This window comes from Heterocephalus glaber, unplaced genomic scaffold (genome assembly GCF_053883595.1).
Source record: "Heterocephalus glaber isolate CG9 unplaced genomic scaffold, H.glaber_assembly_v1.0 deba00000281, whole genome shotgun sequence".
Lineage (NCBI taxonomy): Eukaryota > Metazoa > Chordata > Mammalia > Rodentia > Bathyergidae > Heterocephalus > Heterocephalus glaber.
This window is the reverse complement of record NW_028258139.1, coordinates 2,777,304-2,801,851: the sequence shown is the minus strand read 5'-3', so window position 1 is coordinate 2,801,851 and position 24,548 is coordinate 2,777,304. Positions and strand designations below refer to the sequence as shown.

Below are 24,548 nucleotides of genomic sequence, written 5' to 3'. Positions count from 1 at the left end.
TTCATAAAACAAAACTCAACCATGTTACCTTTTAACCAGTAATATAATATGGTTTTCACTCGTTTACTATATATACATGGTACATCAAATCACAGAAGTAACAGTTCAAGAAATACTAGTATGTAATCTAAGTATGAATCATGAATAAATCTAGGACTTCAAGGCCAACTCAACATTGCCCCCTACTGAAAGCACTGACAAAGATGACCTTTTCCATTTCTGAAAGCAAATAAAATACACTTCTAGGATCAAAGCAAAGCAATGATTTCTGATGAGCTGGCCTTTCTAACAGCACTTGTGGGAGGAGCAGGAACTACACCCTTCTCACAGGTACAGCCACAGGGTCAGGGATGGCAGTGTGAACACAGGTGGGGCTCAGTGAAGCACTTAATAATGATTAAACTCTAAGTCTAAGAGAGCAGTTCTTATACAAGGAGAGAAGGAAAACAGAACAAAGGATGAGAAAGCTAGTCCTCAGTCAAAGTGTAATATGCTAAGAGGTAAACACTCATTGTCTTTTCAAATCCACTGGAAAAGAAGTTGTCACAAAGTTGACTTAGTTATTCAGCCAATAAACCATTCAGTTTATGTGAAAGCCTTTGTGATTCTCCAAACAGACGACCTAACTGATTTTTATACGATGAAAATAAACTGGAATGCATAAAAATATGATTAATGCAGATTTTATATTTTAAAAAAACTAGAGTAAGCAGAGTTCCTTGTCAGTGACTTAATTTTTGAATAATTACACAACAGAATAAAAAGTCTTTTAAAATATATTCCTTCCAGTCTAGGGAAATATTTTAGTTATGGATGTGACACTTACCACCCTCACCTGGTTTGAGATCCAGGGCAGGCAGAGACTCTGAATGCAAAAAATATAAAGTAGGACTAACAGTAAAGAGTACATAATTGTCGTGGCGTTCATCTAGGATGATGAGTACCAAATCTCCCACCTGAAAACTAAAAGGAAAGTTAAGTTTATTGTCCTAGAGTTACTATCTGTCAATCACACTATTTTTGAAAACATTAGTGTATACAGTCAGGTCCATAGATGTTTGATACTGGTGCAGGGTGCCTACCCCACCCCCCTACCCTGGACATTTTTGTCCATGGTTGGATGAATCTAATGGATACAGAACCTATAGATAGAGGGCTTTTTATCATTATTACACATACAATACAATTATTACATATATAATACAGTGTAACACTATTTACAAGGCATACACATCAAAGTTTATGGTAAGTAATCTACAGACTTATACAGGAAGATGTGCACATAGGTTAGATGTAAATACTACCAGTATGCCATTTTATTTAAGGGATTTGAGCATCCAAGGATTTTGATACTTTAAGGGGGGTACTGGAACCAATATCCTGAGAATACTGAGACAACTGTATTCTGTGATATTCAACTACATATTAATACAATATTAAATTTGACATTTACATGATATTCTTTTTGTACTCCAGCCAGCTCCAAATAGAGTGCCGGTCACACATACACATGTTCAAAGCATGACGCTGGCAACTATCAAAGACCAAGTTTCTTTAGTGAGATTTCCTTTATCGAATATTTAAAAGAAAAAAAAAGAACTGTGTGGATGTGAGTATAAAAAGTAACCATTACAGTTCATTCAGTTAGAGAAAGTTTTCCTAATTTTTAATTTCATAGCTATAATCTTAAATTCAAAGAGAAAGAAATCTAATTAATAGCTACAATATCAACAAACTAGACCCTACAGTTTACAAGTGTAGGACTCTTCAGTATGATACAAGAAGCAACTGAGCTAGGGCCATGTGCTTAATTAGGCCTAAAGAAGTCAAAGGATATTGCCGGCTTGAGGTACAGGTTGGAAGCAACAAACATGAAAGTTTGCACTGCTATGTGCCTAGTGGTGTGTGTCTCTTTAGAGCCTTTTTAGGGCTGTTAAAAACAACAGTAAATCTTGGAAATTAAGCTCAGCTTTCTTAGTTGTTAAGATCATTTAATTTAGTAACTCTTACACCTGATAAATCATCAAAATCAGAGAGTCAGGCTTTTAAAGGATGGCAGCCTTTTATTCATTAACTGATTATGCCACAGATACTGCCACTCCAACATAGCAAGCTGAACACCAAAAGTTAAAGGGGAGGAAATTTGGGCCTCTGTGAGACAGAGTTCATCTCTAACCTTGAAAAGATCATCAATGAACTACGTGTTGATCTGACATACAGCTGGTAAATACTTATACTATTCTATTCTTTCAAGTCATTTAGCAAAGATAAAATTCTAATGCAATATGAAAGGTCAGAACCACAAATATCAATCAGCCAAAAATTTGGTCAACCTTTCTGCCACAAGTAAAATAAAACAACTTGTTTTATTTTTGTTTTTTGGACACAGGGTCTTTCTATGTGTAGTTCAGGCGGGCCTTGAACTCACTATGTAGCCCTGTCTGGGGTTGAACTCAAAAAATGATCCTCCTGCTTCAGCTTTTCGAGTGCTGGGATTACAGGCGTGTGCCACCACACCTGGAAAAATAAAATACCTTTAAAAATACTTAGTTCACTAATTTTTGCATCTGTCCTTTTGGTTATAAAATACAGGTTATTCATGAGGTGCTAACAATGTTCCTCCCCACTCAAGAGTTCCTTAAAAATAACCCAGATGAAAGAACAATTGTAACTCTGGGAAAATCTAGGTCAGGAAAAATGACTATCAAATTATTCAACTGATAGATTTCATAGTATATTATGAATCTGCAGCATATCAGTAAAATAAAGATGAGGAAACATCAAATTAAAACAAAGACTCTCCAATCAAAAAATAGAAAAAACTAAGGAGATAAATGAGATTTAAGAGGTAGCACCATTTGAACTGCTAACTTTGGTAAAAAAACCTTCAAAGATACTTGTGTGAATCATAAAGATATAACAGGAATGATTTGCAATATAATCCTCATGGTTTCAGAACAATTTAGAAAAACCTTACTTTATAATATTTTACTGAGTGTAAAGAATACAGCTGAATGAACATGGACCTGTTTTTTTTTAATTAATTCAATTCAGTAAATTTTTTCACAGAAAAAAATTAAAATGAAAATACTTACTCTCTAATTGCTATCTTTTCAGAATGCCTTGAAGATACTGAAGACATGCTCTGAGACATCTAAGAAAAAATGAATAGTTCATGAAACCTACACATTTAGAGATCTATACGTACTTACTGCAAATGAATGTTAGACACTCAGGTCCATGTCCCATTTCAAAGAATCCAACCTAATGTACTATGCTCATTAATATAATTCATTTACACAATTAGTTTCATTGGATAAATTTACCTATATTTTTACTCATGTTACTTATTTTATAACATCTGGTGAATTAAAAACTGATTTTTGAAACATTTTATTTTATATTACAGAGAAAGAGGCTGAAATTTTTTGAGTCAGAGTTTGAAAGTTCTGGCACACTGGTTTTTAAATCTTTGTGGAAAAACAACAAAAACAAGCAAAAAATACCTTTAAAATACTCTTAATGCTATTCTGGTTCAAAGTCCAGAAAGAATGGCTATTATCTGGAAATCAACCAATAACAAATGCTGGAGAGGCTTGTGGGGAAAAAGGAACCTTTTTCCACTGTTGGGAGTGTAGACTGGTGCAGCCACTGTGGAATTCAGTGTGGAGATTCTAGAGGTCCCATTTGACCCAGCTATTCCCCTTCTTGGTATCTTCCCGAAAGAATTAAAAGCATCATACCACAGTGATATACGTGCACCCATGTTTATAGTGGCACAGTTTGTAATAGCTAAAGCTTGGAAACAGTCCAAACGCCCATCGATCAATAAATGGATGAAGATGTTGGGTTTTTTTTTTATACGATGGAGTACTATTCTGTCATAAAGAAAGATACGCTTGGGATATTTCTAGCATTATATGGATGCACCTGGAGACCATACTCTTAAGAGAAATAAATCAGACATGTTTAAATACCCCATTGTTTCTCTGGTGTGGTTGAAACCGAAACTTTAAATAAGGACCAAGACAGGTATAATACATACTAGGAGACAGGAAGAAAATGTTCAAGTGAGAAGGGGGAATAAAGGAGAAGGGGCTGGGGGAAAGCAAAAAAATGAGAAAAGAAGGAAAAAAGTGAAAAAAAGCTTCTGTAAATAAGGAGGGGAAGAGGAGTTGGAGGGAGGGTAGGGGAATGGGGAAAAATAAGAAACAAGATATTATCATGTATAGGTATATTCCCTGTGATGAACATGATCATTATGTATACCTCAAGTGTATCAATAAACTTAATTTATTTAAAAATACTATTCTGACTGAAACTGGATGGGAGCAGAAAGTTTTGAGGATTGAGAACTTCCTTCCTATCTCATCTTCAAGGCAATTCGTGAAATGTCCCAATTTCATAAACCATTATCTAAATAATCACTAAAGAATAAAACATGTTCCTATGCAAGCTCAAGGACCCGAGTTCGATCCCCGGTACCAAAAAAAAAAAAAAAAGAATAAAACATGTGGTAGCCACCTGTTTTCTAATGATAAACACAGGGGAACAGTACTTTCTTTTTGTTTTTATTAGTACATGGTTACAGTATACAATGATTACATTCATCTTGAGTTGAACATTTATATAACCTATCTTCTCTAAATCATGTGATATCTAACCATGTGTATCTGATTTATTTCACTTAAGATGCATCTATTTTCCCACAAATGACTTAAGTTTATCTTTCTTTATGGCAGAGCAGTATTTTATTGTGTATAAATGTCATGTTTTCTTTATCCATTCATCTGTTGATGGACAACACAGAAGCCATTTCCGAGATTTAGCTACTGTGAATTGTGCTACTATAAGTCATAGGTCTGCATGTATCACTGTAATTCAATGACTTTAACTCCTTTGGGAGGATACCTAGGAGAGGAATAGCTGAGTTGAATGGATTTCTTGTTTTACTTTTTGAGGAATCTCCATACTGACTTCCATAATGGTTATACTAGATTACATTTCCACCAACAATGAAGAAGGGTTCCTTTGGGGACTGTACTTTCTGATTTGTAGTTGCTAGAGCTCGGTGGAACTGCTCCACTCTTCAGACTTCAATACACATATCACATCATCTTATCATTCCCGGGACACGAGTCCCAGTGTTTAGAGGCCTGATGAAGTGGCAAAAATGCCTATCTCTCCTAAGCAAAGTGGGCCCAATGCACAGACACACAAACCAAGGACAGATACATATTTATTTGTGTTTACTGAGTCTAATGTTCAGGCTCTGAATTTTCTCCATTTCTTTCCAAACACTAGTTTAAACAATGTAGGGTCTCAATAACTATTTGAAAACAAGGAGAGAAGGAAAACCTTAACAAATAATGACCAGCAAGGTCTAATAACTTATTAAAATTTCTCACACTAGAGATACTATTCGGTATTTACACAAGTGTGTCCTATTTATTTCACTTAAGAGTATGGCCTCAATGTGCATCCATTTAGCTATGTCTCTAGTTTCTCATTCTTTATGGCTGAGTAGTACTCCATTTTATTTTAAAAAATCACAGCTCTTGTATCCAGTCTCCAGTTGATTAAATTAAAATGAATAATTGATAATTTGAAATAGGAAAAGGTCCAAAGGGGTAGGGGTGGTGGGAGGGGAAGGGGAAAGGGAAGAAAGGAAAGGAAAAATTATGAGAAAGGAAAAAAAAAGTGGAAACAAAGTCTATGTAAATAGGGAAGGGTGGCGGGGGTGAAAGGTTCATAGGTAATGAGGGAAAAAATAAGAACTAAGATACATCATGTTCAGGTACAAGCACCCAATGATAAATGTAAATGTATTGTATACCTAAAATGTACCAATTAATATATAAATTTAAAAAATAACTTATTAAAATTAACCAGAAAATTTATTATTAAAACTATATTCAACTTTATTTAGATTGTTAAAAAGCTTAAGTTTTTCATATATTTACTATAAATGAGAGCTTAAATTTGGAGAAAAACTGTGTGAAATGAATACAGTTGTAAATATGCATCAAACTGTGATTTATATTTGAACACCCCTCTGCATGTAAATGTGAGCATCTGTAGATCTGAGAGGCAAAATTCATTTGTAAACAAGTGGAAGCATCTACGGTATACAAGTTACTGTTCTGAATGCTAAGAGCACAGCACTGAGTGAGGAAAAAAAAAAGACATCTTTGCTGAAAACGGCTTATATTCCCTTGGCTATACTACATAAAATGTGTTGAGTGATATCTAGGAGAGACCGAAAGAAGTGGAAAGGAAAGAGAATGAAAAAAGAATTAAGATGTGTTAGGTACATGTTTCAACACCCCATGATGAATGTAATCATTGTGTACTAACATGTACAAACAAATAATTTTAAAAAATTAATGATTAACAGTATAAATGCTACAGAATAATTTTTGTTCAAGTAAAGGCATAAGAAATTAAGTAGATAGTTCATAATGAAGGTATTGTATTTAAAAATTCAATTCTGAGGAGCTGGGGATTTAGCTCAGTGGCAGTGCGCCTGCCTGGCAAGTGCTAGGTCCTGAATTCGATCCTCAGTACCAAAAAAAAAAAATTCAATTCTGAAAAGTATCTTAAAACTTTTTAGAAGTACTGAACACGAGCTTAAATTATTTCTATTTCCTCACAGGAACGTTAAATAAGAATTTGGGAAAATGAAGCCATTGCTTTATTAAAACATATGACTGACTGTAGACTGACCACCAGAGTAACTGGATAGAGTACAGCCATGGTAAGTCAAACAGCATACAGGATCTTTTGTCTTTCAGAAAGGGTAAAATGTATGAAAATTACATATAGCAGTGAGAATAAACATGTTAATCTCCAAAATGTTTATAAAATATAGCTCTAATTTTTAATTTACTGAATTAAGATTCATTACTAAGATTATAAACAAATGGAATCTGAAGAAATTAGTCTTCTTAAGAATCAAATATTAGCCAGGGATTTAGCTCAGTGGTTTTGCCACCTGCTGCGCAAGCACAAGGACCCGAGTTCGATCCCCGGGACCAAAAAAAGAAAAAGAATCAAATATTACATTTCCTCCCTCTCTTCCTTCTTACAGTAAGGCAGTTCACTTGCTCAGTTCTATTTCTTTCCAAGAAAATTTTCAAGTCAAGAGAAAAGTGTTCATCTAAAGTTACAAGTGATGACACTGACCTGACTTCATAACTGTGAGAATCAATCAATGACCAACATAACAAATACTATTAGAAGTAATCAAAACATACACTTCCAGACTCCGAGTCTAAGTAATAAAATATCATGTAAATAATGTTAAAATGGTAACATCCCATTTCCAGAAAAAACCCTTACCAGTCGTTGATTTAACCTTTTATTTTCTTCCTCTTTCAACTGCAATGTCTATAGGTGGAAAAAAAGAGACTTTGGTTAATCCTTCTAAGTACTAAGTACAGAAAGATTGTCAAAAGTTATTTTCAAACTAATGTTTGGTTCTGGTATGAAAAGTTAATGATGATATTATTTCCATGAATCTTTTCCAACTGTTTTAATTATTTATTGTTTTAATGAGAATAATTTGGATACATTTACTTAAGCCAACAACTGTCAAGTTTTCATACCCATTAGCTGTGAAATTTGTAAATATGCAGTAAATATCTGAGATCTATCCCCCATGACTTTGCTGGTAGGTCCCATCTGAGATGAAGAACCTTTATTTACAAGATACATCTCCAGGGCTGGGGACTTAGCTCAGTGGTGCTGCCACCTGCCTTGCAAGCACTAGGTCTGGAGTTTGATCCCCGTACCAAAAAAAAAAAAAAGATACATGTCCAGTTATTCTGAGGTGGTTATCACATAACTCTTTAATAATGAAAGAATAAATGTATCATTCTGACTTTGTATTTTTATCAATTAAGCTTGTAAATAGCAAAAGACATTACTGAAAATCTTAAAGGCTTAACTAGTACTTGAATGAAGAGCTCTCACACTGGCAGTTTTTTCCTCTCACATCAATTCGTCTTTATTAAAAACTACAACTTGTTTCATTACCTTTCGTTGTATTTTTGCTCATTTCTAAAAAAAAAAAGTTTAATACTTTTTGAAATAAATGTGTAAAATTCAAATTTATATTATTTTATAAAAACTACCCACCTTTTGCTCTTATACAGACATCACTCATTGGGAATTTATGAAATAAAAGAGAATTGAAGTATGACTGCTAATTGTTTAGCCAGTAGATCACAAATTACAGGATTAATCAAAACTTTAACTACAAAAATAAATTAACCATAAAAAATAAAGATTTACTTTATAAACACAGAGATGTCCTACATTTTCACAGTAAGATTTAAATGCATTACCAAAGTGAACATATTAAAAGTGTTAAGAAGAGAATTTACTTACTCTTTCTAAGAGCATTATCCTCTGTTTTTCTTCAGAAAGCATATGGACATTTTCCCTGAAAGTGAATGACCAATAGTAAAGTTTTAGTCATTTGAAACTATGAACTTTACATTTCCTTCAGTAAGACTTTGGAAGTTTTAAGTACTACTGCAGATTACTTTAGCAATTTAAGGTCTTGTACTAAGTTCTCAAAAGTATCCTATTTAAGTTAGGACACCTATCAATACGGTCTGTTCTGTGTATCAGACTGAGATTTTCAAACTTTTTTAAATTATGAGCAAAACTTTGTATGTATATGTGTACCTGAGGATATTTTCTTCCACCAATTTTCTTTTCAATGAGTGAACTCATTTTTAACAAATGTACAAGGATATATATATGTACAACCCTGATTATGTTTTTGATACTTTAGTTCTGAATAAATCAATTTCTATCCATCTATCAATAAATTCTAAGTACAGGCCTCAAGATTGACCTATGTGTATCATATAAATACTTACTTGAATTTCCAGACATAAAAACTATTTTTGTTAATATCAGTGTCTTGAATTTTGAGGCTTCCTTTGTGATTTGGCATATGTACATCTTTCTAAATTGTTATACTCGATAAAATGGGATTTTTTTTATTGCTTACTTTTGTTTGTGAGAGAAGATCCTTACATTAACAGTGGGTCTTGAAAATTCAGATTCTATTTTTAATGAATTTTTGATTCAGAAAAATTAATCAAAATCACATTGTAAAGCATGTACAAGTTAACAGCTTGTTTCACCAAACGGTGAAACATTCTCTCTCTAAATGAAATTTCCTTCTTAACTTTTTAGTCTTTTGCTTTTTTTTTTGGTAACCGAGATCGAACTCGGGACTTTGCGCTTGCGAGGCAGGGGGCAGCACCACTGAGCTAAATCCCCTGCAAGTCTTTTGCTTTTGAGCTGTTTACTACTTTTTATTACTTGCCTCGTTTATCTTTTTCTGTCACATTTTATTTGTCTTTCTGTATCATTTTGTTTTACCTGACTCTCCTATATACAGTTTTTGTTTTGAGGTACTGGGGACTGAACCCAGGGGCTCTCAACCACTGAGTTACATCCCTAGCCCTTTTTATTTATTTCGTCATTATTTTGAGAAAAGTCTTGCTCAGGCTGGCCTTGAATTTATAACCCTCCTGAGAAGCTGGGATTAAAGATGTGCCTTGCTGGTGTTGTGTTCTGATAGATTTTTCACATGTCTGGGGTTATTTTTGTCATTTTATGTTCTCTAACACTGTATTTTCTTCACATGCTTATGCCTTCCCTTTTTGAATCGCACTTTACATGGGCTACGGAAAATTAGTAATGTTAAAAACATTCCCTTTCTTCAGTTTTATAACTAACAGAATGCTGCTAATTTAAAAAGTCTTAACATATTCGAAGACATACTTACTGGACAGACATCATGCTTGTTTCCATTGCGGAATCCACTTTTCCCTCATCTGCTGTCTCCAAGGCTGGTCTATCTGCTTCACTTGGGGATCCAGGTGCACAGGCTCCATAAAGTTCTGGGGCTGCAGTTACATACGGTGAAGAAACAAAAGTGCTGCTACGCAACTTACTGACTTCTTCTTCAAGCTTCTTTTTTTCCTCAAGCAAACGAGCTCTATCTTCAGAAAGTGATTCTATCAAATCTGGCAGGGGAAAAACAAATGAAATAATAAAGAAAACTTTCATGAATTTTTTAAATTTGAAAAAGGATTCAAAAATCATATTACAAAACAGTACTAACCTTTATCCCTTTCTTGTTGTTGCATTGTACTCTTCAATTTGTCATTAAGATCATTTATTATGTTTTCTTTTCTCATTTTCTCTCTTGTTAAAACAGTATTGAAATTAGTCTGAAACAACAGAATAGTAATGATTTAAACTATCAACACAGTAGCTAAAGCTAAGAAAATAAATCTGCAAATATTCTTTTCTCTGGTACATTTATATGTGGAGAAGATAGTGTGATTCACAAAGACGTTTTGAGATTTTAAGGAAAGAAGTAAAATATCAACAATTTAAAGACTGCTTACATCACTTTTTGAGTACTCTTTCTGTAGACTTCTTTCGAAGTCTTGACTAACACATTAATATTTGAAAGCTAGTTCTATTCTGTCTCTCTGTCTTTTATTTGGGTATTTACAATGGGCACTGGACTATTTTACTGTCTAGACTTAATACTCCCCAACTTTTATATACTTTCTTACTAAGAAGCTCATGTATCTAGCTGCCTGCATGAGGCTTGTGAGAAAGCCAACAATGTTAACTAATGAGTTGCTTTTATAAAGAAAACAATTTGTTAAAACTTTTGGCTATAAGACTTCATTTAGAAAATCTTACTGGAATATAAAATAGATGAATGATAGAATTGTCTAAACTAATTCCATCTCCTTAGCATTTCCAATCACAAAATTTTTCAACATTTAATTTTTTAAATTCCATGCTGGCCTCAAACTCCTAACCCTCTGCCTCAAACTCCCAGGTGCTGGGATTAATACACTGTGCCAACATGCCTGGCTGCAGTCCAGTTTTAGGAGTTCTTTAGTTTTTGAATCAATGAATAATGGCAATAATGCTGGTGTAATATGGAGATTTAACAGGAAAATAATGTGACATTTTCAGATAAAAATCAAATGCATTAACTATTAACCTCTGGTCAGTAAGCATTCTAGAACAATCCTCAAAAAAGGAACATTTAAAATATGGCTTTGTGTGAAGCCATTTCTGTATTATTTATATACAGCAAAATAGACACTATTTGTAAAAGCACATTATTTTTATGCACTTTGCTATTTCTGGGATATGAAATGGATTCTTAGAATTATTATCATAATTTATAATACATATATTTTTAAAAGTGCTACTTAAGAACTAAGCCAAACTCAAGCCACAAATATAAAGCAAAGTTATATTACCATTCAATATATACTATTGCAAACTGGAAGATACCTTAGAAATCTATCTCTCCTAATGCCAATTTTTATACATATGAAAAAGTTTTAAAATACTAAGAACTCAATGCCTGGCCTGGTGGCACATTCCTTTAATTTTAGCAGTTGGGAGGCCGAGGCAGGAGTATTGGTGCCAACTTCTAGGCCAACCTGAGTTATATACCCTGTCAAAAAAACCAAACAAACAAAAAACCCACCAAAATACAAAACCCTTCAATCAGACAAGTTAGTTTTATACTTGAAACCTTCAGCCACACAAAGGAATTAGCACATGCCTGTTGTTCAGCAATCAAAGATGTTCGAACATTTTGCATTTCTTCATTCTTTCTCTTCTCTTGCTCTTCAAGTTGTTCCAGAAACTTAGCTTTTTCTTCCTGAAGCTTTTCTTGAAGTTCAGCAACTAAGCTTGAAGAATCTTCTCTGGTAGATTCAATGACAGGACTTAAAAATTGAATACAGCATTAAGTTTTTTTTCTCAAAAATTATAGATGCAATCATAAATATATCAACTATTCTATTAAGGCTGTTTATCTTCTACAAACCTAACACAAGGAGAAAGGTATCTGTGTGAGTTCACTACCTTTCTGACTAAAAAAGTTTCTATCCACATGGCTAAACGTATACTCTATACTACGTAGCTTGAAGCTCCCAGTAGAGCCTAGCAAACAATTATTTGTTTAAAATTACAAAATAAAATACTCCCACCCATACTCACCCAGATTCATAACCCTACTTCCTAAAAGTGGGGGATGAGCTGTGAGGACGGATCCATTCTACACTCATTTCTTTGTACACAGGCATGTGAGGAAGCCCTTTCCCCTAATATTCATCAAAAACAATGTAAACTATTGATTTCATATTCTCCAACCAAACGGGAAAAAAATATTTAGGTTCATATTTCCTTAATTCCAAGTACACCAGACAGTTACTCAGGTAACTGATCATTTGTATTTACTCTTTGATCTATTTGTTCATACCCTCTACCCATTTTTCTGCACTGTGTGCCTTCTTTGTGATTTGTGGGAAGTATTTGACATTGCAGATACAGTTCTATTCTTAATTTATGTCTTGCAAATATTTCCTCCTGGTGGTTGTTCACTTAAGGCTCCTTCTGGCACTTGTACAACTAATGAAGCAATGGAAGGGCTGGGAGAAATGTTGGACTGTGTCCTCCTGTTAGCATTACCCTTGTTCATTCATCATGTTAATGCAAAGATTATGAAAAACAATCAACTAAAAATTTTATGTTCCATTATGAAATTAAAGTTCAAGAAATTATTACTTACTGGTTTTTAATAATATAGAATATCCAGAATTTAATGTAGAGGCTATTTAAACATGTCCATTTTCTAATCTCATACCATTGTAAATACTTGATTTTTTCCATATACGTAACAACCAAAACATACTGTCAGAGAATGTGGAAGCAACCAGAAGAACCCATGAGTCAAACTTCAGAGATTTGCAAATATATAAAACAATGAGAGTCTTAGGATACTCTCTTCACCAAGACTCTGAGAAATGGTGGTGCTCTGCAGGACAGGGAGAGCAGTGGTATTTGAGAGGCCTAATATCCAATGAATTCAACGGGAATGACAGGATTTTGGTGGCAGAGGCCAAACACACAAACACCAGACACGTGCTTGATATAGCTCCATTATAGGCAGCAGAGCCAAAGCAGCAATTGAGTTTGTCTCAGAAAAGCCTCTCAGTGGTTTCTCAAACTTTAATAAAATGGGTTGATTAAAGGCTATTAGATCTGCACAAACAGTAATAAACAGATTTATAATATACAATAGAAATTATGTAAATGAGCTCTTTCAGAATACCAAACTGTTCTGTACTCACCTTTCTTGTGATGGTGAGATATGATACTGTCTACATAATGAGATGCAGTGAGGTAAATGAGGTAGGTATGGTGATGTAGCATCAAGCTACTACTGACCTTCTGATGAAACATCAGAAGGATCATTGAGCTACAATGATACCAGCTGATGACAAGTAAGTGAAACCGTGGCTGAGGGAGCAACTATTCTATTTACAAAGCAAGCGGTAGTTGGATTCCCACAGAATCCAGTTTGTCAATCCCTGGTATAGATTTTAAGAACCAGTTTGCTTCTGCCTATACAGGTAGCAATATTCTTTCACTATCTCACCTTGGGATTATATTTCAGTCCTGGTAAAATCTAGTTAGCAGGATTTTTTTTCCCCCCTTGAATCTGGCCTCAAATATTGGGAGGCTGATCTTGTATGGCAGTTCTCTTAGCAATTTAGGTATCATCAAAAATGCCTGACTCTAATGAACAATCATTGCTTATTCTTGATTATCTTGGAAGATCACTGAAATTAATAGAGAGAAGCATTCTTTTTCCCTAAAATATAATTCAGAGTGAAAAATCTAGTTGGAAGATTCCACAGGTCATTGCATTGATCTAATATATTAAAAATATGTTGCATGGTCCTACTAAACAGGAAACAGCACCTACCTAAACTACCTGAGCAATACACACGCATGCCAGAGTGGACAGTGAAGCCCATGAAAATTCAGGGAGCTCCATACAGTAAGATTTTTAAGAGAGCAGTGGTCCAGAACATATGGACAAATTCTTAACACATCAAGTCATGAAGAGTAAGCATAGAAATATTCCTTTATCAAGTAGGTCTTACATATGCAACATCAACTTCAAATCCTAAAGGTACACGGAAGGCACAGAAGCTTCACATTCCTGCTATATGGCTTGCCTTCTGCACCTGTAACTATGGGATTCACTATGAGGGGTTACTGTTGGCAGGCCTGGTTCCTGTCATGCTGCCATTCTTCCAAAGCTAAAGGGAGGAGGATCAGAGCCAACTGATGGATGGCCCTGAAGAATGGGAGGGAGCAAAGGGAAATTTTCCCAGGGGCACAGTGGCAATATATCAGGTAGAACACTTGAAGTCACTTAAAATGGGAAAAGCCCATGGGTACAGACCTACAATGATTCATGCAAACTGGGTTAAAGGTTTGCCTGGATAGTGAAGAAAGAAGTTAGACTAAAATCTGGCGACAAGAAATTTGTGGAAGAATATGGATGTATCAAAATGAGGTTAAAATGTGAAGACCTTTAAATCCTCTGACGATATTATATCCCACTGCAAGGAAACTGTTACTAATCACAAGGGCAAACTGAGTGTTTCAATGGACACCATTACCTTTGCTCCAGTGATACCCATCTCTGTTCCAAAGACTCTTGAAAAAGCACTGCTGGAAGCATAACATCATTTTACTCACCAAGCAGCAGACACTGTGCTCCCCATATTACAGTGTTTCCTAGCAGGCCACCTGATGGCAGGGTTGCCCTGGATTGCAACCATTATGTAAGGAAGAATAATCTGTCTTCACAAGGCCAAGTGTTCTTCACCTGGATCACACTATTTCTGCCAAAACCACCATTCCTTAATTCAAAAACTGCTGTATTCACTAGAATTGCTTCTGAACAAAGGAATTTTAGAGAAAGATGTGTACACATGACCTCATGCCTATGGAAGTCACTGGTCTTGCTACACATATGCCAACTCTAAAAACAGTTGGTCCAATAAATTGTGGACCAATCTACTCACAGCACCAGATGAGTGACATTTCACAAACCGGGGTAATAACCAAATGTCGTACATGCTCTGAACCAGAAAGCGCTATGTGATACCAATTCCCCCCTAATCTGGATAGACTGGAGAAATAGAAATGAAAATTGGAATCACTAATTCACTAATAAACTGTGAGTAAAAATTATAATTTGGGCCTATGCTGGGTAGAAAGATGATTTAGTTCCACAAAAAAGAATTCCTTAACCAGTAGACACAAGCAGGATCTAACTTGAAAAGAAAGAAGCTTATACTATCATTTGGCCACTTGAGGCTCCTTATGATATTGCAGCAACAGGGAAAAAAAGTGTAAAGCTGCCATAGTGATGACTGAACTTCATTATCAACATGAAATAGGTTGCTTCTATACAATGAAGGCAAAAAGGAACAGTAATGGAATCCCAAGGGATTTTCTTGGCACCGGCCATGGCACTGAAAAATAAATCAATAAAAGCTACAGCAACTAAATTAATGGCAGTCTGTTTAGAAACAGATTTAAATCATGTGGATCAGGCAATAAACTAAAATCAGTTGAGGCACTGGCTAAGGTAATAAATAAAGTGAGTAATGAAAGGAAGCTGCATATATAGTAGAGTTACAAGGATGGTTAGAGAAATAAAATCTATTAACTAAGCTGTATATATAACCCAATTTTTATCCTTATCTCTATCTTCCATTCCCCTACTTGTAAATTAAGGTATAATGGTAGTTAACTCTATATTTTATCATTTAAATTACAGAGTATCTAAGAGATTGTGACAGACAAGAACAGAAAATGAATATCAAGTGTTCACCCTAGATATGACATTAGTTTAGGTTGTACCTTTTGAAGAGCTGGTAAGGATATCTGAGGTTGTATGAGAGGCATAACTTGCATCACGTCAAACAAAAATGTCATTGAAGTTTCTTTATTTAGAAGTTCAATAGGAGCAAAAGAAATGTCTAACTGCTGACTTTAAAAGAGGGTAACCAGCGCTGGACTATACTGTGCCCTCAGTATTCCCTTCATCCCCTCTGTGATCTCATACACACTGTAATACAGAGTCTGCATTTCCCAGAATCCCCTGTATAGCTTCAAGTCTGCCATGAAAAGAACACCTTTTTGGTGTTTGGAAGGTAGAAGAGAAGCCCAGGCTCATTCTCCAGAGATGGTTGTAGCCAGATGTAGTCTCATAGTAGCTTCCTGAAAAGTAACAGAACTACTCATTTTGTGCTGCAGATTAAGCCAGACCATTGGTGCTTTGAAGAGATTCTTGAATGTTGGAGCAGCTTCCCAAGTGAGACAGGAAGAACCATCAGCTCTGATGAGTGCTTCAGTGTAATTTCCTGATTTCACTTAGAGCTTGATAGACTCTCTCCAAATAAACTTTAATCAGGCTCTTCTAGGCCTCTAGGCTTTGACCTTGGCATGTGTTCTTGTTGGGCCTGCATTATCCATTTGTAGCAAGAAGCTTAGTAAGGCACTTTAGAGAGAACTCCCCACCCTTGATTTTTGATGGCTTTCAAAATTTGATCAAATTCCTTAGTCCACACTCTTGACATCTTATCAACCTGGCTTGCGTTCAGCAAGAATCCTTTTAGGCCAGACTCCCCTTTACTCCAGGTGTTTCCTGAGACTTAAATGTCCATCTACTGTACTCTACCCTGCTGCTGGGCTACAAACTGCAGTTTGTCCATCCTGTATTCAGAATTGATCTCAGTTCTATACTGAGGACTTTTTTTCCCCTACTGCAATAGTTCCTGAATATAATCTGTTCTTACCACTTTAACTACTGTCCAGTTCTGGTGCTCTGGCAAGCTTTCCTTAGTAATGGCTCCATTGATCTTTGTTTTCTCATCTCTGTAAACATTCATGCAAGCCCTAAATCTGTTAAATCTTCTAATTCCCCCTACAATACACAAGAGCTATTTTCAAACCAGAAGGAAAAGTTTTAACTGTGTATCAATATATAAGTATTACATAGCAGACAGAGACCACTTAGAAGAGGTAAGGCAAGAAACGGGTTAAAATATACAATATACATACCCCTACAAATATATTCACTTTGAGAATTAATGATAGAATAAATGATACCTTATGCTCCAGAAACTATTTATTGGGCTACAAAATCCTGTCACAAACTTTTAAAGACTACCTTCTGTGATTAAGGGGATTAACAGTAAGACAATAACAATGATAAAAATTTAAAAACAAGCAAACAAAAAACCTCAGCCCACAACCATAGTATCAAACCTGGAGAGTATCTTTTCAATCACAGAGAAAATAACTGAAATTGTATATAAAGTAATAATAATGAGAACATTGTACATATTCCCTATCTATGATTTAGCCTTTGCTAAACAATGCTCAGAGGAAACTTTTATACTTTTTCATATATAAATACAAACAAAATACAAAAAGAACAAAAGCAAATAATTTTTAAGTAATGAATTTAGAAACTGAATCAAAGCAATCAATTTAAAATGGAAAAAGTACTGTATCTCAAAACATTTTCAATTTTCCAAAAAGTCATTGTCTCTGAAAATCCAAAAAAACAGATTTTTTTAAAGAAACTAATGAATTTAAATAGTCTAACATTTTTATGTTTACAGGAAACACTATTTAAAAAGTAACATGTTTACTTCATGAAAATATTGACTGCTACATTTACCAAAACTACATGAGTAAATCAAAGTACTATGACTACACGCACACACCTGAATCACTGATATTTTCATTTTATAATTACAGACTAAAGTTAATTCTTACCTTTTTGCTATTTGATTTTCAAGATGTTTAATTTTTTCTAATAACTCTTTCTCAACAACTTCTCTCTCCAATTTAAATTCTTTTAGGGCAGTCTGAATAGCTTCATCTTTTTCACAATTAAGGTTCTGAATTAACTGTTCTCTCTCTTGCTCATGGCTCATAACCAATTTCTCCGTGTCTTTCTCAAAGTTCTGTATAATTGCTTCATATTTCTCTTCTTGTTGGGTGATTTTTTCATCTTTTTGTTTTTCAAGAACACACAATTCTGAATCCAATTTATTCTGCAGTTCAACTATTTGTTCTTTTAAGTTTTTTTCTATTTCAAATGCTTGGTGATGCAAAGATGCTACTCTGTCTAATTCAGCTTTAAGTATGCCGGATTCTTCTTCGTGTCTACTAATTAACTCTGAAATGCACTGATCCTTTTCAATGGTCATTAAAGTTCTTAGCTCTGCTAAGCCCACCTGATAATTTTCATTATTATCGTGAATCTTTTGGTTTAATTGACTTATCTCTGTTCTCAAGTTCTCCGTTTCTTTTTCAAGAAGAGATTTCAATGTTTCTTTCTGCTGCATTCTGCTTTCTTCCAGCAACATTTTTATTTCATCAGTTTCTGCTTCCTTCAATGCAAGCTCAACCTCTAACTTACACCTCATGTCTGACAAATCAGAAACCTTGAGTTTTAATTCCTGCAGCTGCTGTTCTTTTTCATGGATAGCTATGGCCTGAGATTCTTGTAGCTGATCAATTCTTTGTTGATTTTCCTGTTTTAATTTCTCCAAAGAAATTGTGTGGTCTGTCATGACTTTCTCAAACTCCTGTGTGTGCCTGACATGCAATGTGTCCTCTAATTCCTTCAGGTGGCTTTGCTCTAAACACTGAAGTTCTGCCCTCAATACCTCGATCTTCTCATCGTTTTCAACATGAAGCTTTTTTAAGTCTTCTAACACAACCTCTCGTGACTGCTTCAGTTCGTTAATTTCGCAATTTTGAGTACGCATTATGTTTTCCATCTCCAACAACTTCTGATCCTTTTCATTCTGCAGGCAGATGACAGCTTCTTTTTCATGTTTAACCAAAGCAAATTCATTATCTTTATTTTGTAATACTTCCTCAAGGTATGCCAAGTCTCCTTTCAATTTTTTAATTTTGTTTTCATTTTCTTCACTCTCCTTAATCAATACATTGATTTTACCTTCATATTCAGTTTTCAAAGACTGTAGTTCTTTTTGATGCTTTTCTTTTAGTGTTATTTCCAGGGAACATTTTACTTTTTCCATAATGCTTCTTATTTCTATCGCTGTACATTTTAAAGAATTTGAGAAGTCACATTGTTCTTTTTGTATAAATGTTTTGAAATGGCAAAGATCTTCCTTAATGGTTTGTATACTGAAATGAGAATCTTGGGCAACAACTCTACATTTTTCCAACTGGACACTCAGAGAAGCATGATCTCCAAAATCCTCTTTACCACATGTATTTGTATCTTGCATACGTCTACTATCTATCGCATTGATAACTGATGAATAAAGTGATTCCACCATCATTTCTGGACTTTGGGGATCACTTATAGGATTAGGAGATGATAAGTTTTCTTCTATCACAAACTCATTCACAGCAGACATAAAATCTGACTCAGGACTTTCTGCTAATGAATCTAAGTCTAAAGAAACTTGGTGAATAGTTTGTTCAATGTTTGGATGGGGTATAGTTTCAAAATCAAATGTATGTGCATCAATGCTATCTGGAGATAATTCTTCTAAGGGACAAACTGCAGGACACAAGGGACCCTGAACAATGAGTGGAGGGGGAGTTCTTGGTGAGGTAGTAGTTATAATTCCTGCTGCATTTTCTGTCCGTGGGGAAGAAGCCAACTGAGGGGATGCTTGACTCATGGATGCCTAGAAGACAGAGAGAAAGGCTTAAAGAACTGCGGCAACAAAGCTGCTACCCTAATGAAAGAATTTCACTTACCTTTTGTTCATTCAGGAGATCTGTAATGGTCTGCGACATTTCATCCAAACTTTGAGCTGCTTTTACCAAATTATGCAGGGCAAGTACATGCTGGTGTAGAGGTTCAAAGTCACAAAGTAAGGGAACCCTGAAACACAATGCAAGTAAATTAGATGTCTGGTTTCTTAACCAAAAGAGAGATAAATGTAAATAAATTATTTCACCGTTAAAAATAAATAAGCATGGTCACTTTTCTAATCAATGGTAGGAAATTCTGAAGAAACTTGAATCAGAATTAGGAAAGTTTTAAGTTAAAAATCTCCCAATAATACATCAAATCAGAATGACTACAACATACTAAGAATTCCAAATGAGGCTGAGTGTGGTGGTACACACCAGTAATCTCAGCATTTGGGAGGCTGAGGCAGGAGGATCACCATGAGTTTGAGGCCAACTTGAGCTACATAGTAAATTTAAGGCCAGCCTGGACTACGTAATGAGACCATGCCTCTAAAAACAAAATAAAACAAAGCAAAACACATTTTTAAAAAACCAGTCTATCATAAAACAATTCTTTATCTTGGCATCTCCTAGGAGTATTGATGTGCCTTTCCATACCACCAAAAAAATTAAAATATTTTAAGGTTATAACTCAAGTTAAAAACTATTGACATTTACCTGAGGAATGGCTGAACTTCAGAAGGACAAAATGATTGCAGAAACTGTAAATCTTTTAATGAAATATCTGGAAGTTCACAGTCAAACTTTCGAGGCTTCTGAGTCTATACCAAAAAACAACTTTTTTTAACCAAAAAACCTATAGGATTAATTTATATATGGTTTCTTACTATAATTAAATTCAACAAAAATTGGCAAGATTGTTCAAATGATCTAAACACAAGAGAGAGAATAAAACTATGAAAAAACAACATTCAAAGCATATGCGGTACATTATTTTTCTGAGCCTTTAAAAGACTGAGATATGCCAGGGATTTAGCTCAGTGGTTACGCTGCCTGTCTTGCAAGTGCAAAGACCTGAGTTCGATCCCCAGTACAAAAAAAAAAGAACATATGGAGAACCATTTAATGTATGAATGCATTCAAAATACATATAAGTGGTAAAAGACTGAGATATGAGCTGTTCATGATCAGCTACTTGTTACTCCCTTTATGTTTTTAGCATCATTTTATGGGAATTCTAGTATTCTCATCAATACTAAGTAACAACATCTGTTGTACTGCTGCATATACTATTCACAAATTTTTCCTTGACATACACCATGCTCATGAAAGAATTCTCTAGCCATCTTTCTCTTCCTATTACCAAGCCTTATTGCTGAAACATGGTAAGATTTTTTTGTTCATGTAATTTCCTGCCTTACTCTTCCCTTTACATTTTCTCTACATTTTCTAAAATACAAACTCTTGATCAATTTCAATTTGAACAAAAAAGTGGAAGCAATATCATTCTCTCTTTATGGTATCACCAATTATGGCACATTTTAAAATAACTTTTAATCACTACTCAAGCAGAGAGAGCAATGTGAAAATGCGCTTCATAAACAAGGGTTCTGGGATAAATGAGTGTGGGGATCCCCTGCTATATTACCCATTTGTAGGTATTAAAACTACATTTATTTAAAACCCTAAGAAATCCTGCAATATAGAAATATGTTTAAAGTCAAGGAATTGACATGAGAGTAGGGGTACTGAGAGAACACTATCATCTCCTAAATATTTTTGATCATTCATATATTCCTTCACATTTAACAAAAATAAATGAACCCAGATAACACTATTTAGAAATACCCCAAAATGATTTTTCATGGTTTAATGAGTCCCACCATGGTTCATATCTAGATGTCCTCCAAAGCTTCACACACTTATAAGGTGGGGTTTCTGGGAGCTGACTGGATTATGGGGGCATGACACGCCTCACTGGATTAGTCCACCGACGAGTTCATAGCTTAATGTGATGCTGGGAGGTGAGGCCGGGTAGGAGGAGGCGGGCCTCTGGGGGTTCGCCTGGAAAGACACATCTCCCTTCCTCTTCCCTTAACCCCTCTCCTTCCTGCCCACCACGCCCTCTTGCACAGCTCTTCTCTGACAAGCTGTCCTGCCATGGAGCCAGTGACCATGGACTAAAAGCTCTACAAACTGTGAGCCAAAACAAACTTTTCCTTCTTTAATTCGTTAGTGTTGGGTATTGTGTCCCATTTGGAGTAAAATAACTAAGACATCCTCCTATTTTAATGTCAAGACATTGCAGGGTGGGAGTGTCAATGGAGCAAAAGCAGAAAGCAGTAGAAAAAAAAAGAAAGAAAGCAGTAGGAAAACAGAGGAAGGAACAATGGGAAAAGAAAAGGTGGGAGAAAAGGAAAAAAAAATACTCTAGAAAGAGGTAGAAGGTTGGGTATGGGTGATGCCTATAATCCCAGCACTTGGGAGGCTGAGACAGGAGGATGGCCATGAGTTCGAGGCCAGTCTGAACTACATAGAAAGGCTCCATCTCAAAAATCAAAACTAAACAAAGGGGTGGGGGGTTGGACACAACTTCCTACTAATCCTAACCGTGCAATAAGGGATATCTTCATGTGTGTCAGAGTTCTGATCAAAAGCTTTATACCACTGGGCATGTTGACCTGAACCAAGACCCTGTCTAAAAAAAAAAAAAAAGCAAAAAGCTTTATATCGACTGACTTTTAAAGCCAAAAAATATTTTTTTGCTGATTTAATAAAATCACAATTTCTTCTTCCTATCAAATGCCACTACTGGGGGGGACGGGCAGCTAGAACATACAAGCTTAGTCACAACAGGAAATAAATACATACACAAAAGGAAGGTGGCCAGGAGTCCAGTCCCCTAAACAGACGATTTCTTAAAAAGGACTTTCCTATATAAAGAAATTAACAATATAGTTATTTTATATCTTTTACTGAGGCAAAAAACCATCTCTGGTTTTTGAAAAAGTAAATTAAAGTTTGACAATGCATGACATTTAAAATGTAACAACAGAATAAACTTTATACGCTTTAAAAATCTTTTTCTATGGCCAGGGATTTAGCTCAGTGGTTCCGCCGCCTGCCTTGCAAGCGCAAGGACCCGAGTTCAATCCCCGGTACCAAAAGAAAAAAAAAAAATCTTTTTCTAGATTTCAATATAATTAATATCAAGTAAATGATCACAAATGCTATAATTTATATCTATGAAATAAAAACTTCCTTTTTCTTTTTTTAAAAAAAAGTAAATGAAGAATACTTACTAAATACTTTCCCAAAGGATTCCCTTTTAGATTTTTCTGCTTCATATAATCGCTTTCCATCTTTGACTAAAGCACCAGCCCACTAGAAGAGAAAAATGTATGTTAATAGCATACACCAATTAGGTAATGTTGACATATAATTAAAACAGAGTTGAAACTGCATACCTCCCTGTAGTGTTTAATGAACATTTTTCTCCTTACAACCTCAACAACGGCTAAGCAATACATCTGAGGAACAGTACTAAGGGCTTCAACAATTTTGACTCTTTCTAACAGCTCTATTACGAGGCGGAGCAAAGCTTGCAATTTTTCTCCATCTTGATCAGCATGAAGCATCACAAAGCAACACCACCTAAAGAATAAAATCCATTGTTTTCAACAGTCAGAGAAGTGTATTAAAAATAATTTAAGCTAGGGAAATCAAGATGCACATGCTCTATAAAAATAATCCCCAAGTTGTAGCTGAATAAAGTAGTGACAAAATTATTCTATCACTGGGGAGAAACAAACATCAACTATGAAGATCCTAAATTAGATATAATGGAATCACTTACTTCAATCTGACATGTAGATTATTTGCTAGTTCTTGTTTGGCAGTGGTACACTTCTGTTTAATATCCAATAGTTTTCTATGATTTTGCAACATAATCATCAACTGATTTGCATGACTCAGGCACAAATCAGGTAATACAGATGCATCCTTCAAATTTTCAGCTCTCATCTGATTAGCTAAAAATCCCTTTGAGGAAAAGTATTTCAAAAAAATATTTAATTTTATTCCACAAGCAATGCTAACATTCACTTAAGAAAAAAAAATCTTTGTTAAACACAAATTGTTCTTTCAAACAAGATGCTAAATCTAATTTTTTGAATTCACCAGATTCATAACACAATTCCTAGAATCAAGAAATATTTGCTCATCAAGCTAGAAAAACCATAAAGGACAACAGATAAAATAAATAAAAAGATATATAATAGGTTATATATGATGTAATAGGTTATATATGATAAATTCATATAAATATATAATTATACGATAAATTCTTAGAAAAAGCATAGGGTGGCCAATGACGATTCAGAGGAAATAATTATGAAACACTGATAAAGGGGAAATTATTATTTATTGGGGAATGTTGACAGATTTTGATTTTGCCTTTATAAAAGGCATCATTACACATTATAAGTCAGTATTTAAAATGGACATATATCTTAAGTCTAGCAATTCCATCATTAGGGACTGTGCTTAAAGAAATACTAGATTGGGCCAAGGATTTAGCTCAGTGGTTACAATGCCTGCCTCGCAAGCACAAGGTCCTGAGTTCGCTCCCCAGTACCAAAAGAAATACTAGATTATACATGTAAAGACAGAAGTATTGGGATATTCAAGTACTATCTGTAATAAAGAAAAAACAGTGGGGGTGCAAACCTGCAATCCCAGCACTCAGGAGGCTGAAGCAAGAGGATCACAAGTTGAAGGCCAGCCTAGGCTACAGAGTGACCACAAAGCCAGCCTGGACTATATAGCAAGACCCTGGCTCAAACAAACAAACAGAAACAAAACAAAAAATATACACACCAAAGGAGAAAATATGCTTAAGTAAATTA

The 24,548-nt window shown here is 34.9% G+C and overlaps 1 protein-coding gene across 6 annotated transcripts in view; it reads right to left on the bottom strand.

The window, feature by feature from the left end:
• Rb1cc1 (RB1 inducible coiled-coil 1) overlaps positions 1-24,548 on the bottom strand; it is a 74,591-nt gene that overhangs the window by 2,535 nt on the left and 47,508 nt on the right. For 4 of the 6 annotated variants that reach the window (XM_087185654.1, XM_087185659.1, XM_087185626.1 and 1 more), the window contains 14 exons: positions 23,498-23,682; positions 23,109-23,295; positions 22,944-23,025; positions 22,513-22,574; positions 20,359-20,462; positions 19,702-19,828; positions 17,728-19,628; positions 11,633-11,798; positions 10,151-10,259; positions 9,812-10,052; positions 8,392-8,446; positions 7,342-7,389; positions 3,096-3,154; positions 827-963 (listed from right to left, as the gene is read on the bottom strand). In XM_087185654.1, the coding sequence (XP_087041780.1) occupies positions 827-963; positions 3,096-3,154; positions 7,342-7,389; positions 8,392-8,446; positions 9,812-10,052; positions 10,151-10,259; positions 11,633-11,798; positions 17,728-19,628; positions 19,702-19,828; positions 20,359-20,462; positions 22,513-22,574; positions 22,944-23,025; positions 23,109-23,295; positions 23,498-23,682 (3,463 nt within the window). The remainder of the gene's footprint in view (positions 1-826; positions 964-3,095; positions 3,155-7,341; positions 7,390-8,391; positions 8,447-9,811; positions 10,053-10,150; positions 10,260-11,632; positions 11,799-17,727; positions 19,629-19,701; positions 19,829-20,358; positions 20,463-22,512; positions 22,575-22,943; positions 23,026-23,108; positions 23,296-23,497; positions 23,683-24,548) is intronic. The other 2 variants (XM_087185647.1, XM_087185637.1) reach the window with 2 other exon arrangements.